We start from the raw sequence: 18,354 nt of genomic DNA on the forward strand, positions 1-18,354 counted from the left end.
CAGGTAACTTCATTTTAAGGATGTACCTGCCTCAAGAGGCATCCCTGACTCCTAGTTCCCCTAGGAGAATTGTGTTGATATGTATAGAGAATAATGGTGTTAATATGTATTGAGCCTTTTCCAAAGAGGTGCCATCTGGGCCCTTTATATGAATTTGTTGATTAGCCCTCACACCCCTGTGAGATGACATCTTCATTTATAGCTTCACATGAATTAACTGCCCAGCCCTCACACCCCTAGGAGGCAGCATCCTCACCTATAATACAGGTAGGAAAACTGAGGCACAGAGATACTAAGACTGCACCAGGACGGAATCTGGATAACTGACTCTGCAGCCCCTGCTTCTCTGAGTTTCTGAAACTGTGGGTGACATTAGTGAAATCCATTTCACCTGTAACCTGCCTTCACTAATCAAGGTCATTTTAATTGTTGCTGCAGACTTGCATGTCCTCCAAGCAGCATGGAGCCTAAACAATATGTTTGCCTGAGTTGTTTTTCAGGAACTTGGAGTCAGCTGCGTCTAGTCTGAGCTGAACTAGTTAAGAGTGAATGGGACCACCCACCCTCCAACTGAGTATGTGCGCATCCACTTGGCGACCTTCTGGACATGCCTGTAGCCTAGTTACGCCTGCGCAAAACCACGATTGCCGCACCTTTTTCCAATCACCTTTCCCCACGCTCCCCGCACCTCAGACCGCCCTGCTTCTTTGTTACCCCATAAGTACCCTGAGCCCCTTGCCTTCGGGGAGGCTGAGCTGAGATTTGTTCTCTGTCCCTCTCTTTGCTGCAGACCTTGGTGTCTCAGCCTCATAGCTTGCTATGCATCAGGCAAAAGGAACCTGGTTCAGTAACAAATCTGCCAGCCAGGAGGGAAGTCCAGGTGAAGCTTTTGCCCCTGGTTCTCGGCCCCTTGCTGGTATTGAGAGCCTGTGGACAAGTCCAAGCAGCTGCCTGGTCCCTCTATCACAGGGACCGTTCCCCTGGATTTCCCTGCAAGATGCCGCCGACTTTCAGTGCTTAGTTTCATTTTGCAGCAAAGAGACAGCTTTGGGGTTGGAATACATCTTTTGGGTGAGTAAACTTGTTAAAGAAACATCCCTGTGCCTAGACCGTTTGGCAGTCCTGAAAGGTCGTGAGCTGGAGGCCCTGTCCCTTTTTGTCTACTTTGCCTTAATTGTTAAGAACTGGCAGTTGGGGATTCGGCTTCTTGGTGACTGTAGCAAGGACCCTCGGAAAGATTTTGTTGCTGTGACCACTTGGAAGCAAAGCCCATTCAAAATGGCAAAGGTTAATTCAGTTCCCTTTTGTAGCCCTCTGGCTGCATTTCCAAAACTGAGAAGACTTTCAGTTATGAATCCATGGAGAAGAGGTCTTTTTTGGTAGCACTGCATGGCCACAATATCCTTTAGATTTTTGCAGCTATATTTATTTTGTAAATGGGAAGAAAAACGGGATGAAATACCTTATGTACAGTCTTTTATTATTGTATCAGTATAAACCTGTGCAAAGAAAATGTAAGATTATGATCCAATAGGAAGGGAAGGCAAAGAAACCTGTTTTGCTTGATTTTAATGAAAAGGAGGATGCCTTGCTGTCAGTTCGGTCAGAAACCCCAACTGCTCCTCCTCCACCTTACGTGACGGTGTTGCTCTTCCATTGCCAGCACGTGAGCCTCAGGCTTGGGCCCCTCACCTTGATCTCTAAGGATCCAGAAATAGGGATGGTCTCCAACATGCCCAACAGGGTACTCGATTTGGCCAAGGATCTACCCAAACTCATAAGGGGCAATATCTGTTCAGGTAAGTTCCCACTGAGGGTGTGAATACTGAGTTGGGCAGCCAATGGGATTGACCTGGTTCCACTCTCCTTTTCCTACTTCGCATTTATTTAATTGGAAGAACAATACACGAACCTACAGAGATGATCCAAAGAGAATGGAAAATCTTTTTTTCATTGACTTTTGCAACCTATAACCCAGCCTGAGAAGATGTTTTTAATCGATGTTTTGCAACCCGGGTAAATGTATTAAACACCCTCCTCACTTCAGAAGAATGTAGAATGATGCTGGATGAAGCTGGGGAGGAGATAGATCGGCTTCATATAGAAACCCCTGGCCACCCAGTGTGGGCTGCAGCAAGCACGGCAGGACTAACAGCAGATACTAACTGGGATGTGAATGCTGAGCATAGGTCAAAACTTGAACATTATCAAGATTGCCTTCTTGCTAGATTGCAAAGAAGGGGCCCAAACAAGCCTTTAATAAAGTACAGGAGGTAAAACAGAAACTGAATGAGGATCCTTCCGAATTTCTAGAAAGGTCTTTAAAGCCTAAAGGCAGTATACAGTTACAGACCCTGAGGCCCCAGAGAATTTAAACATGGTTAATATGTCACTTACTGGTCAGCGCACCCCCCGCCCCCATACACAGAAGAAACTGAAAAAGGTGGAAAGGGCTCTAAGGATGCCTGTGTCTCAATTGGATGAAATGCCGTCAAAGTTTTTAATGGCAGAGACCAGGTTCAGGAGAAGAGGGAACAGTGAAGGAGGAAACAGGCCACTCTGCTTGTGGCTGCCTTAACACAGGGAGGAGCCCCATGAGGGACTCAGCAAAAGTTAGGAAGCCCCAAGCTTCCACTCAAGTGTGGCACCTGATAGTGAGACCCCACCAGTGTGTATACCGTAAACAGGAGTGACACCAGAAAAGAGAGTCCCATCCTAAACAGAACTCTTAGAAAAGGTAAACAACAGGTGGCGTGCCAGGGGCCCAAGCTGAGAATGACAGTGACCAAGAATGACGGGTCCCGGGGGTTCCTTTCAATCCCAGCGAGCCCATCAGCATCTCCCCTGCAGACCCCTGGGTAACTACGACAGTGGGAAGTCAACTTTTGGATTTTCTGATCCATGTGGGGCCACTTAATTAGTAAATACCTGGCTTTCTAAACTTTCTTCTGAGACTTGAAAAAGACTTATCCTGCTGCTAGACCATCTGTTGGGAAAAACCCATTTGAAGGGTAGCTTTTCCCATTCCCCTTCTGGGACGAGATTTACTAAGTAAATTTAATGCCAAGGTTACCTTTGTACCTGGATGAATAGACGTTAAAGTACCACCAGAGAAGGCTTGCACATTGCAGGCTCTATTGAGCCAACCCAAAGAGAACACCGGCAACCATTCTGGATGAAATACTGCAGAAGGTGAGTTTGGACGTTTGGGCGTATGGGAGGCTAGGGAGAGCCAAAATGGCTAAACCTATACAGGTTATGATTCGCCCTGGGGCAAAAATCCAAATTTAAGGCAGTACCTGTTAAAGGAATAGGCAAAGCATGGAGTTCAACCGCTGCTAAACACCTTCCTCAAATATGATTTAATATGCCCCTGCCAGTCACCTTACAATGCTCCAGTTTTACGAGTCCAGAAACCAGGCACAGATGATTATCAGTTTGTGCATGACTTAAGAGCAATTGATCAAATTGTAAAAGATATTGATCGAGTAGTCCCTAACCCATCCACTCTGCTCACTACTTGTTCTGAGACTTTTGTTGGTTTACCATGCTGGAGTTAAAGGATGCCTGTTTTGGTATCTGCTTGGGTTTTGAATCCCAAGAATTGTTTGCTTTCAAATGGGAATATCTAGATACAAAAGTGAAAGCACTGCTGGGCAGTACTTCCTTGGGGATTTAAAAATTTCTCCACAATATTTGGAGAAATTCTGGCAAAAGCTTTGAGGGACACTTAACTAAATGAGGGAGCCCTGATCCAGTATGTGGATGATATTCTGATTGTTTGTAAAACCAAAGACACCGCCGACCAAAATATGGTTTTGACTTTGAACTCTTTTGGTTGAATGAGGCTGTAAGGTGTCCAAGAAGAAGGCACAAGTTTCTTAGTCCTCTGTTAAGTGTTTGAGTTTTGAACTCTCACAAGGACAGAGAGACTTGCTCCCTGCCAGAGAGAAGCTCTAGCCAGGGCCACAGTTCCCACCGCTAAGTGGCAACTGCAGGGATTCCTGGGAAAAACTGGATTCTGCTGTGATATTTTACAAGCAGAGAAATTTACACTAGGACAGCCTACCACACTGTCTACTTCTCCTCCTAGAACAGAAGGGAGGACACTGGTTAGCTTCAGGAAGATTAAGAAAATATCAGACTATTATTATTGGATAATCCTACTGTTACTCTGAAAGCAGTCTCCACAATGAATCCTGCCACTTTGCTCTGAATACTGAAGACTCTGTGCATAATGATGTTCAGCTAATTGAACAGGTCTCTTCCAGTGGTCTCAACCTGATGGACCAGCCATTGGAGAGCCAACACGTTGAGATGTTCACAGATGGGAGCAGCTTCACAGACCAGGAACAATGCAGAGCCAGGTGTGGGTTGACTCATGAAAAGATACTGGAAGCAGAAGCCCTTCTCTCAGGTACCTCCGCGCAAAAGGCAGAACCTACACCCCTGATGAGAGCCCTCCATCTCTCTCGGTAAGGATAAGAGAGTAACTATTTTCAATGATTATAAATATGCTTTCTTGGTGTCCATGCCCATGAGGCCATTTGGAGAGAGACAGGACTGTTACTACAGGGAAGAAGGGAATTAAACATGCCGAGGAAGTTTTAACCTTATTAGAAGCTGTCATGGAGTCAGAAGAATTAGCTCTTGTCTACTGTCCAGGACATCAGAGATCAGACTGTCTGACTGCTCAAGGGAATAATCTAGCGGGTCAAATAGCAAAGCTAGCAGCCAGGACTAAAACACCTAGATTCGCAATATTGGCCCCAATCCCCAATGTGGATCTGACAATATGCCATCCAATGTATTCTCCTGCAGGCTTGGAAAGGGCCAGTGAGTGGGGATCTGACTGGGGTCCTGGCCATTCTCAGGACGCTGAGTATAAGAATGGTGGGTTTATAATAGACAAGGCAAGGTCCTTGGATCTGAACACCTGATGGAAGAGGTTATAAGTTATATGCACCAGAGTACCCATGATGGGAGAGACGCCACCCTCCAGTGGATTCAGACATTCATTATAGGATCAGACATGCAAAGGACAATTCAAATGGTGACACAGAAATGCACGATCTGTGCTAAAAGTAATCCTAAAACTGGGCCACTGCCATTAACCAGCGGAGCCACTGGAAACCTTAGGTACTTGGTAGTACTTGTGGACACTTCTACCAGTTGGGTAGAAGCATTTCTTTCCCAGTGAAAATGCTTCTGACATTGTTTGAGTCCTACTAAAAGAAATAATTCCTAAGTGTGGGCTACCTACGTCCATTTGGAGTGTCAGTGGAGGGGACTTTATAGCAGGAATAACTCAAGAAGTACCTGGAGCCTTAAACCTTCCTTGGAAATGACAAGCTTCTTGGCGACCCCAATCCACTGGCAAGATGGAAAAGATGAATTTTACTCTCAAAAAGACTCTAGCTAAAATTTGTCAGGAGATTAACTTAACCTGGGATGAAGCCTCATCAGTTGCCTGGCTTTGAGTGAAGGTAGCCCCTAAAAGCAAACTCCAATTGCGCCCCTATGAAACATTGTGTGAGAGAGACTTCCTATGTTCCAGACATGGTTTGAGATCCAGAAGGAACTCAAATTAAGGAACTTAGATACTGTCAGGTATGTAGAATCACTAGAAGCCACTGTGCTATACATCAGTTTGCTTCTAGCAACTTAATGTTTCCCACAGATGTTCCCTGCACCACTTCTGTCCTAGAGACCGAGTCCTGTGGAAATCTTGGAAGAATAAACATCTAGAAGACCAGCTGCATCCTCACTGAGCCAGACCTCATGAGATGCTACACATGACTCATTCCTTGGTGAAGCTGAAGGGAATTAAGCCATGGATCCATCACACGTGAGTTAAGAACCACCACGTCCTGCCTACAGGAATGGACTACAGTCTGACCAGCGGGATGAGAGCAGAAGAGAAGCATGCAGCTTCTTCATTGTGTCTTGAAAGGGCAGGAATAGTCTTTCTCCCTTCCCTTCCTCTATCATATTGCTTGGAACACAGCTGTGGTGGCAAGCCACTTTGAGCTGTGCAGATGAGGGCATGGGAATGACAGGCACCCTAAGGATGGCAGAGTAACAAGACTTAAGGAGCCTTGGCCCTGGACAACCTAGTAAAGCAAAGCTGCTTTCCCAGCCAAGAAGTACATGTTCCAAGATTCAAACCCAGGTCTGTTAGACTCTAAAGCCATACTCTTTCACTTATGTCTCAGATAGCTTAGAATTTTATGTCAATTAGAGTTGCCCAAAGTAGCCTGGCTTGTGTAATGAGTTCTGTCTTTGGAATTGCTCGGGCTAACTGCTGGGATTCCTGTGCGGATGGGCAGTTAGAGGAGGCTGTAAGATACCATTCAAGTGTGAGAGCCCGTGATGAGAAGAAAATAGAAATCTTTGCTTTCTCGTTTCCCATCTCCAAAATGAGACAGAAAATAGAGACCTCTTAGTAGAGACCTATCAGTATGGGGCTACCACATATTCTGGCTTTCACTCTCCCCCGCCCCTTGCTGGTTATTGCACGTTTGTTTAGGGCAAGCACCATCTCTGGGTATTTTAGTATCTCAGCTAGCACTTTCCTTGCACCTGGTAAGCACTTAAAACATAGTTGTTGAGTTTAACTGCAGTGATCTCATCTTTGTATCTGCCAATAGCATCCTCCATGCATGAGGCAGATAAACTCAATACACATTTGAGTTTAACTGAAGATGTGAATTATTTAGGAACTGGAGGCACGTCAGGTGGCAGTGATTAGACTTGCCCGTATCAAGGGTGGCCAACAGATGGCACCAGCTGCCACTCCCCACTGTCATGTCCATGGCAAACACTAACTGATCACAGCACACTTGCTCCAGCGGTAGAGTCCCAAGCTTTCTCCTTCCAATGATTTAACGGATTCTCTTAACATCCCTTATTGGTCAACTGGAGTCAGCATGGAGTCGGGATGACATTTATTTTATGCTGGCAGTGATGCTGGGCATTATGGTGAAATCCGCTCTATTTCAGCACTCAGTCAGTACCTTGTGCCTGTCTAGTTTGGCCAAGAGCTCCAAGTCAGTCGTGTCTGACACTCCACCATGAAGAATCAGGACTTTCTCATCAACCAGAGTGGCCAGCGGAAGCAAACAGAACACATCTTGTAGTATTTTAAGTATTTTCTTGCCATGTATCTGAAAATGATATCAACAAAGTATTATTAAGTGTCAAGTAATTCACTCAACTTATCTGAACTAAGAAACTTTTGTTTTTAAAGGCAATGTACCTTATATTTTTGCATCACTTCCTTGGTGAAGCCGTATCTACAGTTAGAAGGAAGAATTGATATTTTGTGACAATAGTTACAGCACAATTGCATTTTTATAAAAAATGCATGTTCAATATGCATCTACTCACGTATATAGAAAAGAGACTGAGAAATAGTTGCCAAAATGTTTACAGTTGTAACATTTTCTCTGTGTAGAGAAGTTATGGGATATTTTAATTTTCTTTTGCTTATCTGTATTTTCTACTTTTTCTATAGTGTTCTATATTATTGTTTCCATAATAAAGTATATGGATATGTGAAAACAAATTTAATCATTAAAATAGTAGGAGAATGTATAAATTATAAAAAAATCTTTCAAAATGGTATATATTGTACATTCCACTTTATAAAATTGGAAGACTGCTTTAAAAAGGCATCTACCAAATAAGCTCTGGTGAAATAACTGTTTACAATCACAAAAAGTAAATCCCCAAGCCTGTTTGGGTTTGTACCGTAAGTTCACCATATGGTCCTCATGGTTTCCTCGGTTAAGATGGAATTCTTTTGGGTAAACCAACATGAAGGCAAAGAGAATCATCAGGATCTCTATGGAATCCTTCCCTCGATCCACAAAGTCACCATTGAACACATAGGCCCGCTCTGGTGATGGGAGACCATTCTTCCCAACAAGGAGACAGGTCCAAGAAGAGGCAGCGGAAGAAAGGAAACAGGAAATCAAGTCAAGCCAATGAGCATCTGACAGTCACATCAGATCTAAAAGCCAGTTCTGTGCTGTCTGTCTCTCTTCCAAACATGAAATGTCAGTAAGAGATGGAAATATTTTCTATTGGTCTCGTAATTACTTTCTAGCCAGGCTGAGGGTATGACATGCTCACCAAAATAGCTGCTTTATCCAAAGCCGTGGTGTTGCCATTTGGTATGTGCAAAGGACACTGATCTTGTAATTCCAATGCTAGTTTTAAGTTCTGGCCACTCTCTCTTTAGCTAGCACTAAAAACAAGTGGCCATAGATTTCTCAGGATTAAATAAGACAATACGTCAGAAGTGCAGTGTGTGTGTGTGTGTGTGTGCGCGCGCGTGTGTATAGATACAAAGTAATACTACATTTATAGAATATATGCCTTGTTATATACTCTGTACTTGATAATTAAAAATAAACATGAAAATAATTCTCAGTTGCTTTGGTAATAAAGGAAATTGTTTACTTAGTTATGAATTTTCTTTTTCCCAAATAATGATTCTCTTTAACTTGAGATTTTGTATTTTTAAAACAGTTTACAAAAATACACTAGAATATAATGCAATGATGGATTTTACATTATGCATTTCTACATAGTAGCAAATATTAAAATATTTTGAAATCCCAGTAATACTTAAGCGTTTGTTTACTAGCTACTATATTTGAACTTCTGAAGTAAGCCTCAGAGCAAGACAGGAACTTAATCTGAGCATTCATACCTTATAAAATATAAATATTAAGTCATCCAACTGGCCATGTAAATCTCCTAACAAAGACAGAAAAAAATGTCAGTTTTGGCTGGTCCTCACCAGTTTCTTGTTTTTACTATAAAAAGGAAAATACCCAGTGTGTGTCAAAAACTATTACAAGGTTATGGCAATTATATCTCAATTTAAATTAGAAGGAAAATATCCAGGAAAACCTGACAAACTTACGGTTACTAGTTTTCCCACATGTAAGATGGGGATAAATAGTAACTTCCCTTATTGATGGGACAGTTAATGTTGAAAACAGAAAGCACAATATTTCTTCTGTGTGACCATCATAAACAGTAAATGACCTTTATGGGGGGTGGCGACAATTTTTTAAATGGAGGTACTCGGGATTGAACCCAGGACTTCCTGCATGCTAAGCACTCACTGTACCACTGAGCTATACCCTCCCCCCGACAATGACCTATATTTTGACTGAAGCAAAGATGGGACCAAATAGCGCAGGGCTGCAAACCAGGATGAGAACTGGAGAGAGTCTTGCCTCATCTAAAGTAGGAAGCTGCTACTCACTTAAGGGCCAGAGTTACAAGATTTTTCAAGAATTTGGAAATCTGGATTTTAGTATGACATCTCCCATTTTCCAATGTTGGAAGTTAACTTTAGAAATTTAAGAACATTTTCAGGCAGATAAGACATATTTCCAGGCTGCATGTGGCCTTAGAAGTGCTGGTTTACAGTCCCTGGTGCATTACAGTCTCCCCTGAGTTCCACTGTGGGGTGTCGGCCTATAACGGGTATTCAAATGTCACTGAAAACACAAGGAGATAGAGAAGACTGACATTCACAGGATTTCTTTCTGGAAGAAAAATACACGTGGATGGAAAGAATAATGTGCTAGGCATTCAGGCCTGTTCGAATACAATAAATAAATTGTCTTCTAACAAGGGATGGTCTGGTTATTTGCTGAGATTTTGTTCTGAATGGAGAGCATGAGTTTGGGGTCAAATCTGCATCTCTTTGGAAAGTAAGGAGGAGGCTGGGTCATCTCACCCCACAGGTCTGGTCCCACAGGCCACCTCTCCTTTCAATAACTGTGGAGTAAACATGTAAATGTAATCGATGTGGAGATATGAACCTGGCCTGCCCACGTGGCTGTCAGGCCCACTCCCCCATCACAGGCAGTTTTCTGGTTCGTGTCTAGCATGGAGAGCCATCTCTGACTGGCTCTTACCACACACTGTGATCTCCTCGCTGTAGCAGGTGGAGAGCCGGCTGATGTTCGGCAGTTGTACCAGATGTCTCCTGGCTTCATGCAAAAGATTCAGGACGTAGCGAGCATGCAGCCTCTACAAGGAGGACGAGGAAGGAGGGTGCAAAGTAACATGCATCGTGAGGGAAGATGGGCCTCACCTTTACTGCTCAATGACCCTGGACCCCAAAAGTGAGCCTAGTCAACTGCTCCTGGGACCCTATGCATAGATCCTTTTTCACCATCTTCTGCCTTGTTTGTGCTTTTCATCGTCCCCCAAATACCGAACTGATATCCTTGATCCCGTCTGTGCTGTGTAACCCTTCCATGCCTTCAGCTCTGGAGAAACACATGACTGTCTCAGCCAAGTATGAATAAGTGTGTGTATGTTGACGGCATGAGTCATCCTGACGTTACTGGGAAAGCCATCCCAACTCCTCCCGCAGTGAATTATCTTCATATGAACATGGGGAAGGACTGAAATCTGGCATAAAGCCAGAGTCTGACCACTTCTCACCACCTCCACCCCTACCACCAGGGTTTTAAGCCACTACCATTTTTTGCCTGGACTATGGCAGTAGTCCCTTAACTGGCCTCCCTGCCTCATTCAGCCTCTGTTCCCTACACTCTATTCAGCAAACAGAATGATTATTTTAAAAAAGCAAGCTGGATTATATCATTTCTGTGCTCAATGTCTCCCCATCACTTTCAGAAGAATGGAAGTCCACCCTACCCACCTCTCTGCCTCCAGCTCCTAAGAGCTGTCCCCTGGCTCCCTCCTCTCCAGCCACAAGGACCTTTTTGCTGTTTCTGAGTGGTCCAGGCAAGGTCCTTCCTGCCTCAGGACCTTTCCATTTGTTCCCTCTGCCTGGAAGGCTTTCCCCAGACGCCCACACAGCACACGCCCTCACTACCTTCGACCTCTGCTCAGAAATCACCTTTTCAGTGACGCCTTCCACTTGTAAAATTGGCACCTATCTCTGCCACCTAGAACCGAGCTTATGCTCCGACATAGTTCTTATCACCTAATATATTATGTAATTTACTTATTTGTTACTATTTATGGCCCTTCTCCGCCCTAGAATGTCAGCCCCATGAGGGCAGAGATTGTGTCTGTCTTGGTCACCGCTATATCCCCAGTGCCTAGAGCAGTGCCTGCACACAGCCGCACTCAGTAATCACCTGCGGGATAAATGAACAAAGTGATTACATGTTAGGAGGATGGGCTTTCAACACATAAAAACTGGCTGATCAACCACAAGTTCCCGGCTAAGAAAAGGGCAAGTGGAATCTCTCTAATGGACCCGTGACACAAACATCCTACCCTCAGGGCCATTTCTTCTGCTTCGAGTCTGCTCTCCTCCTGTTACGTGGAATTGGTGGGGATCCGGGTCCCCCGGGGGGAGCTTACTTGTTTCAGTCTGAAAGCTTCCACCAGGGCAGTTGCGTGGTCGGGAAGGAGCGGGAAGGACAGGCGAGGCCCCGTGTAACTGTCCGGTACCTCGATGGACTCATAGTCACTGCTCTTCTCCATCTCGGAGTCCTGCGGAGATCTCTCCTCGGTGAACATGCGGTTCAGGAAGTCCCCTAGTCAGGATGGAAAGGGTGGGCCGGCTTGTGATCAGACCTGCAGTCACGGGCAATACAGAATCCGTTCCCTGGACTGTGCTTGAAGTGGGACCTGGCCAGTCTGGCATCGGCTCCAACACAGGAGAGGAGAAAGGAAGCGGCAAAGTGATGACAAAGTAGGATGGGTGGGGAAGTGGTTATCTTATGATGTCAGTTCTATTCATTGACTTAGAAAGTTCAGAAATTTAGGGGCGTAGGTTTGTAAGCAGGAGGAAAGGGAAAACCGTGGTGGAAAAAGAGTTCACAGGCAAGTGCACCTGTCTTGGCAGATGCCTCAGACTTTCAGTGCTGTTCAGGCAGTTAATTTCCAAATGTCTGCCCCTGCATCTCTGCCTGAGGGCTTTTTCTCTGGCTCTGCAGAGAGCCCTGCTTGGAGGGCCAGGAAAGTACGGAGTTAACAACCCTCCCCATCTGCCGCTCCCAGCAGCCTCCTACGCTGACTCTCAGGAGTTGACATATAAAGACCCCAGTTCCTTCTGCCTTTAGGTGGGACACCTCCTAGGTCGTGTTCTGCACTATTTCCCAAGCACAGTGGGTTGCAGGTTTAGTAACCCACCCTTCATTGACTGCCTCCCTTTTCTTGAACCCCTTCCCTTCTCCCTCCTCATCCCACCAGTGTTTCTTGTATTTAACAAGTAAACTCCTTGCACTCCAACTCTCGTCTCCAGGTGTCCTTCTGGGAGAACCATTTGTTTGTCAGCCTCCTTGCTCATTCCCTGGCTCAGTCGCTGGATTCACATTTTCACATCGTGTGCATCCACCTTTGATCCTGAGACAGGATGATGTGCCGGGGGCGGTTCATACTCACTCTCGTTGTGACTGCTGGGGGTGAAGTGGTCCACTAGGTAGCTGAAGAAATTGTGGAGCTGCAGAAGAACCCAAGAAGACATGGCTTTACAGACGAATGAAAAGAGAACCCAACAGTGGTCCAGATCAGCTGCACCTCCTGGGCATCTAGGCCTTGCTGCCTGGGGGATGGAAGGCAGAGCTGGAGGTGGCCCATCCCACATTGCACCATACCTTGACCTGGTCTTGCTGCCCAGCATACTCTATGGACTGGAAGATGCTCCAGGTGCAGTGACGCCTCATCTCCAGGCGGGCCACGTAGCGCCGGTACCATCTCTGGATCAGGGCCGCTGCCTTGAAGGCTGTGACACAGATGGAGAAGGAAGCCTGTGAGCTGGGGCTCCCTGGGCCTGGCGGGGAGGCTGGGGATGCCTCTCCCACTGTAACATGGGGACAAGATGGTAGGGAAAGCACTACCCATTGCCACTAATAGGAAGTTTGCCCTACTGCTGGTCGGGGTGCTTTTTTTCCATTCCTGCCCTCACCCCAGCTCCATTCTTACCTATTAGTTACGCTAATGTCACTGGAGGATTATTGGAATTCCCACTTTTTGATGCAAACATGTATATGTGTAGAGATAGAAAAGGTTGGATTCTGAGGAGATGGAAACTGGAGAGGTTGCAAGGATGCAGCATCCTTGAAGAGTGGGATGATGCAGATACCACTCAGCCAAAAAAGAGCGAAAATTTGCCATTTGCAGCAGCATGGATGGATTTCAAAGGCCTCATGCTAAGTGCAATAAGTGAGACAGAGAAAGATAAATATGTATGACATCACTTACATGTGGAATCTAAAAAATACAACAAACTAGTGAATATAACAAAAGAGAAGCAGGCTCACAGATACAGAGAACAAACTAGTGGTTACCAGTGGGGAGAGGGGTGGGAGGGGCGGTACAGGGGTGGGGGAAGGGGAGGCACAAACTTTTGGGTGTAAGACGGGCTCAGGGATATATTGTACAACACGGGGAATATAGCCACTATTTTGTAGTGACTGTAAATGGAAAGTAACCTTTAAAATTGTATAAAAATTAAATAAACATATTCAAACACACACACAAAAAAGAGTGGATGATGCAAGGGTGAGAGGGTGGGGAGGACATTTTGATGTTGTATCAGGAGTCTGGTTCTGGGCCTGGAAGTGCCCTGACCAGCTATGTGGCCTCAGCCAAGTCACCTTCCTGGGCCGCAGTTGGCCTTGTCTGAAAAGGAGACGAACGAGATGATGACTGGGCAGAACACACACACACACACACAAATTCCCCAGACTATAACGTCAGGTGGTGGTGAGTGCCTGCCGTCCCCATATCCTTGCAGCTTTCAGTGTCCACACCACAATACGGCCCTGACTGCACTGACTGTCCAATCGATGGGCTGTCTTTGGGCTTCTCCTTTTGCCAGGACCTATGCTGGGTGACCCTGTACCACAGGATGGTGTGAGTAGGTTTAATTCTTCCTGGGAGCTTTAGGCCCTGCGGTCAATTTAGGCCCTGGGCCCTGCCCAGAGAAGAGGGCAGCTGTCCACATGGGTCATTAGATTCTCCTTAAGCTCCTGGCCGTGAATGTGCTGCTGGTGATGAATGGAGCCTTTGTGGATAAAGCCGGAATCCAAAGGAAACCCTGCAGGCTACTCAGGTCAACCTCGTGAACAGGAGACAGATTGATTTAATATACTTAGCTTGCATTAGAGAGCTAATGGCATTCTTACTGATTGCCCTAAGAGGGGGCACAATAGCAGAGGGGGAAAGAGAACTTGAGAGAAATGTAATCCAATCAAGAATTCGATTTTCTGTGAGGAAGAAATGTCACCCTATTAAGTAGGTCCCAAAGGCACTCACAAAACACCAAGGGCTGAGGACGGAATTCTGTGAACTCCCGTTCAGAGTAGGTGCTATTTACCTCAAGTGAGACCCTCTGGGAGCATGGGAGACACACAGACATCTGCCCCTCACCCTAGACCTGCGGCGTCAGAATCCCTACACGGAGCCCAGGAGTCTGCAGGTGTAATGAGCTCCACGCGGGATTCTCACTTGCGCTGAGTATAAGCAACGCGGAGGAACATCACCACCTCAAGTCTCGGCGGAAATGCTGTTTGCTAACCCTTTGCCTCGAGCATTTTAAAGCAAGTGCTACCAGCTAGACAGACTTACATCCTCAGTACCGCTTCAGCTACTCAGGGCAGGGAGAGCGGGCAGCGCCTCTGTTTCTCCCTTTGTCTCTCCCTCCTAGTCCTCTGTCTAGAGCCTGTATTACCTTTCACTGAGATGGGCGCTGTGAGGCGTAGGATAGTTTGAGATCCTCTACCGAGCTTCTCTTCCCAACAGTGCAACACAACATGCTCGGGCCGCTCTTACGCAGCCTTGTGCAGACTAAATCCCATGGTGAACGTTATAAATACACCTGGCTGTTAAAACTCCATGTTAAGGGCAAAGACACCACGTGGGGAGACAGAGGTCAAGGGGCACAAAGGCACCAGATGCTGGGTGGAGAGCTGGCTTGGAAGCAGAACCTCCTGCCTCAGCTGCCCTGAGGACCACAAGCAAACCATCCAGCTGGGCCCTTTGCAAATTCTGACCCACAAAATCATGAGCAGAATCAAATGGTTGTGTTAAACCATTTAGTTTTGGGACAGTTTGCTGCACAGCACTAGATCATTGGAGTGGGAATTGTATAAATGTTGTACAAAATTATAAACCAAATTTAAATCAAAATGGAAAAAATCAATCTCTAAAAAATCAAAAGCAAAACAAGTGAATTTAACCCTGCATAAGTTGGTGGCATAACCACACACAAAGGGGTTATTTCAAATGACTTGAAATTTCAGTACTTTGTATATTCCTAGCAGATATACCCAAAGGACAAAAAGAACTACAAAGAAATCTTAAAGAGTTTTTAGTAATCATATTGTTATAAGAGTATTGTTATAATTATTCTGAAATTATTTATGTATTGTAGGACAAAGGAAATAATACCACATAAATATCACTACAGAAAAACATTTTAATAAAGAGAAAGGAGATATGAATATATGAATATCAAGGTTGTTAAGTAAAAATATTGCAATCCTAAATATAAATTGGTTATGAAAATAATATATATTTTCGAGATCTGTTCACTGAAAAGGTGTAGGAAATAATGACCAACCTGGTAGTGAACATCCCAAACCCTGGAGAAATAGCTATTCTTGGTCTGGAGCCCAAAATATGCAAGGTGAGCCTGGGACTAATTGCCAGACTAGAAAGCAAGGAAGCCAGGAGCTTATTATAAAGATGCTTAGGTTCATATAAACGAGGTGCTGTCACTATTTCCTCTGCTTCCTCCTGCATCTCTGGCTGCCTCTCCTCCGCCTCCCTTACTGGCTCATCCTTTTCCACCTGATGCTTAAGTCCCTGTGGCTGTGTCCTAGGCCCTGGTCTCTGACCTGTCCCCTCTCACTCTAGGCTACTTCAGTGACCTCTGGCTTCAACAATCACCCATACTCTGATGCCTTCCAAATGTGTGTATCTCCAGCCAACATCTCTTCCAAAATCCTGATCTGAGTATGTAGCTGCCTCCTCAGCACTTCCACCTCCATGTTTCATGGGCACCTCAGACCCAGCGTGTATAAACTCATCATCTCCCTTCTACTCAAACTTGGTTCTTCTCCATTATCTTCAGTCAGTCATTGGCATTATCATCTGCCCAGTTTTGCTACTTAGAAACCTGGAGGTCATTCTTGATGCATCTTTCTCCCCCTACCCTCTTACATGTCATCAGGTGGATCCTGTCAATTCCACTCCCTGAATATTATTGGAATTCACCCTCTTCTCTGGGTGAATCATCGTCTGGGCCAGGGCATCATCATCTGGGCCAGGGCATCATCGTCTCTTGCTTAGATGACCCCTTCCCCTAATCTTTTCTTCATGGAAGCCAGGAGGGACTTTTTCTATGCAAATCTTAGGTCTTTTATATGGAACTATCTATTTTGAATTCTTCCATCATTCTTCATGCCTTTAGGATAAAGTTGAAAATCCTACAAGCTCCTGAGTGGCCTGGGCTCTGCAAACCTCAGCGGCCCCGTGTCATGCCATCCTACAGCTCATTCACTTCAGACCATTCAGTCCCTTGAATACATCTCTCTTCATGACCTTTGTGGCCTCTACACCTGGAGTGCTCTTTCATCCCCTTTGTGCCCAGTCCTATTCATTCATTTGTATATGTGTACTTTGGGATAAATCCCAATGGAAAACACTGACTCCTTTAGGAAATTTTAATTCTGTTAAATATAGTTCACCCAGTCCTAAGATATTCAGCTGAGCTTTCTGGTGGTCATGTCACAAGGAGGAGAAGCTGATATTCAAGAGTCAGCCTCAGGAGAAATGTAATGATTTCCTGCCTACCCTGAGATGCCCCTCCCTATGCAATGTGGACTTTGGGGTACCCACAGTTATTCTGGAGGTGGGAAGCACATACCTTTCTCTGCATTCTGGAAAGCAAAATGATGTTGGGTGGAGCTGCCGCTTCCCATGGCGTAAGTACGATATTTCTGCAGGACACAGATAGTAGGTCCAAAAGAGAGTGAACTGTTTGCTGACAAAAGGAAGTGGGAGTCTGCAATAGGAGATTTGGGCAGAACATTAGTGCAGGTAGACCAAATTATCTATGAACCTTGCCTCCCATGTCATTTAAAAAAAATGTAAAGCTGTCATGTGACTGCATCCTCCCCCTCCCTCCCCAGTCTCAGTGCATGAGATGCTCCTCCCTTGAGAATCCCCTCAAAGTGTCATCTCGTATCTATCCTGTTTTCAACCTTTCTACTAGCTTTTCCTTTTCAGGCTAAAAACATACTGAAGTCTATTCTCAAAGAAATTCATCATCATCATCATCCTTTGACCTCAAACTATAACCTAACCTCTCTTTTCTCCCCATCCAGAATTCTCTTGAGTAGATCACTTATTTTTCCTTAATTCCTCTTAAAATCATGTTTTTCATTCTCACGATTGATCAAAACTTTTCATGCTGATGTCTCCCATGGCTTCATATTTTCAGTCTTTAAATTGTCAGATTAGCAAGGCCACCATCTCATAAGTCACACCTTGATTTAAATTCTACCATTTGGGCTTCCATGATGCCAGAGTCTCTTGTATTTGCTCCTACCTCTTTATTTATTGTCTTTTTCTTAAGCTCATTTTTCTCTATCCATCCCTTAAATGTCGAATTTATTTGTATTCTAGTCTCAAATGTCTGCCCTCCTCACTCCAAATATACTTCCTCGATGACTTAATCAACTCTCACATTTTCAACGATCACTTCCTACCTCTTAAATCTACATCTCCATCCTAGACTATCCCTAAACTTCAGCCCCATATACCCAGCTTCCCATTAAACTTTCAGTGGAGCACCTCAGTCTCCACATAACACAAGTAGAACTCATCTTCCCTAAAGCTTACACCTCCAGCCTCATCTCTCTTGCCTCCTTTCTTCAACTCTGAGGCCATATCAAGCTTGAATCAGCGCCTCTTGGTAATGACTAACTGCTTCTCTGGCTGGTGATGCCCCAGCTGAGCCATCTTCCCAGGTTAACTGGCATATCTCCACCACATGGACGAGAGTCCTTGTCCTTCCAGGATTTGACTTAGTATCAGCTGTACCTGACATTATCTTTTTTTTTTAATGTAGGTAATTATGTGCCCACTAAGTGAATCCAAGAAATGGAAGATTCATCATCCAGGACTTGAAGACTTCAAAACATACACAGCAAAGATCCTCCCTGGGTGAGTGGATGAGATAACAAAGAGGCTTTCTGTGACCTTTGTGCCCAGGCCAAACCTGTATCTATTTCCCATGTGAAACATAAGTTTGTTGTCCTCATGGTCTGACTCAATTCTGTATGCTAGGCTGTAAAGAAAGCTCTTACCTTCTTTGGAATTTTTCACTAT

General features: G+C 44.9%; 1 protein-coding gene and 1 long non-coding RNA gene across 2 annotated transcripts in view; one reads left to right on the forward strand and one right to left on the reverse strand.

Moving 5' to 3' along the window:
* LOC102532646 (serine/threonine-protein phosphatase with EF-hands 2) overlaps positions 1 to 18,354 on the reverse strand; it is a 61,294-nt gene that overhangs the window by 13,040 nt on the left and 29,900 nt on the right. Inside the window, exons 6-14 of the mRNA XM_072941638.1 lie at positions 16,889 to 16,961; positions 12,612 to 12,739; positions 12,400 to 12,457; positions 11,374 to 11,549; positions 9,945 to 10,059; positions 8,720 to 8,766; positions 7,753 to 7,919; positions 7,259 to 7,295; positions 7,017 to 7,166 (exon numbers count right to left, since the gene is read on the reverse strand). Coding sequence (XP_072797739.1) covers positions 7,017 to 7,166; positions 7,259 to 7,295; positions 7,753 to 7,919; positions 8,720 to 8,766; positions 9,945 to 10,059; positions 11,374 to 11,549; positions 12,400 to 12,457; positions 12,612 to 12,739; positions 16,889 to 16,943 — 933 coding nt within the window. The 5' untranslated portion in view covers positions 16,944 to 16,961. The remainder of the gene's footprint in view (positions 1 to 7,016; positions 7,167 to 7,258; positions 7,296 to 7,752; positions 7,920 to 8,719; positions 8,767 to 9,944; positions 10,060 to 11,373; positions 11,550 to 12,399; positions 12,458 to 12,611; positions 12,740 to 16,888; positions 16,962 to 18,354) is intronic.
* LOC140686792 (uncharacterized) lies at positions 80 to 6,887 on the forward strand. Its single transcript, XR_012060715.1, has 3 exons — positions 80 to 1,799; positions 4,272 to 4,475; positions 4,822 to 6,887. It is a non-coding gene; the product is annotated as an uncharacterized lncRNA (long non-coding RNA).

The sequence above is a fragment of the Vicugna pacos genome, chromosome 2, assembly GCF_048564905.1.
Source record: "Vicugna pacos chromosome 2, VicPac4, whole genome shotgun sequence".
NCBI lineage: Eukaryota > Metazoa > Chordata > Mammalia > Artiodactyla > Camelidae > Vicugna > Vicugna pacos.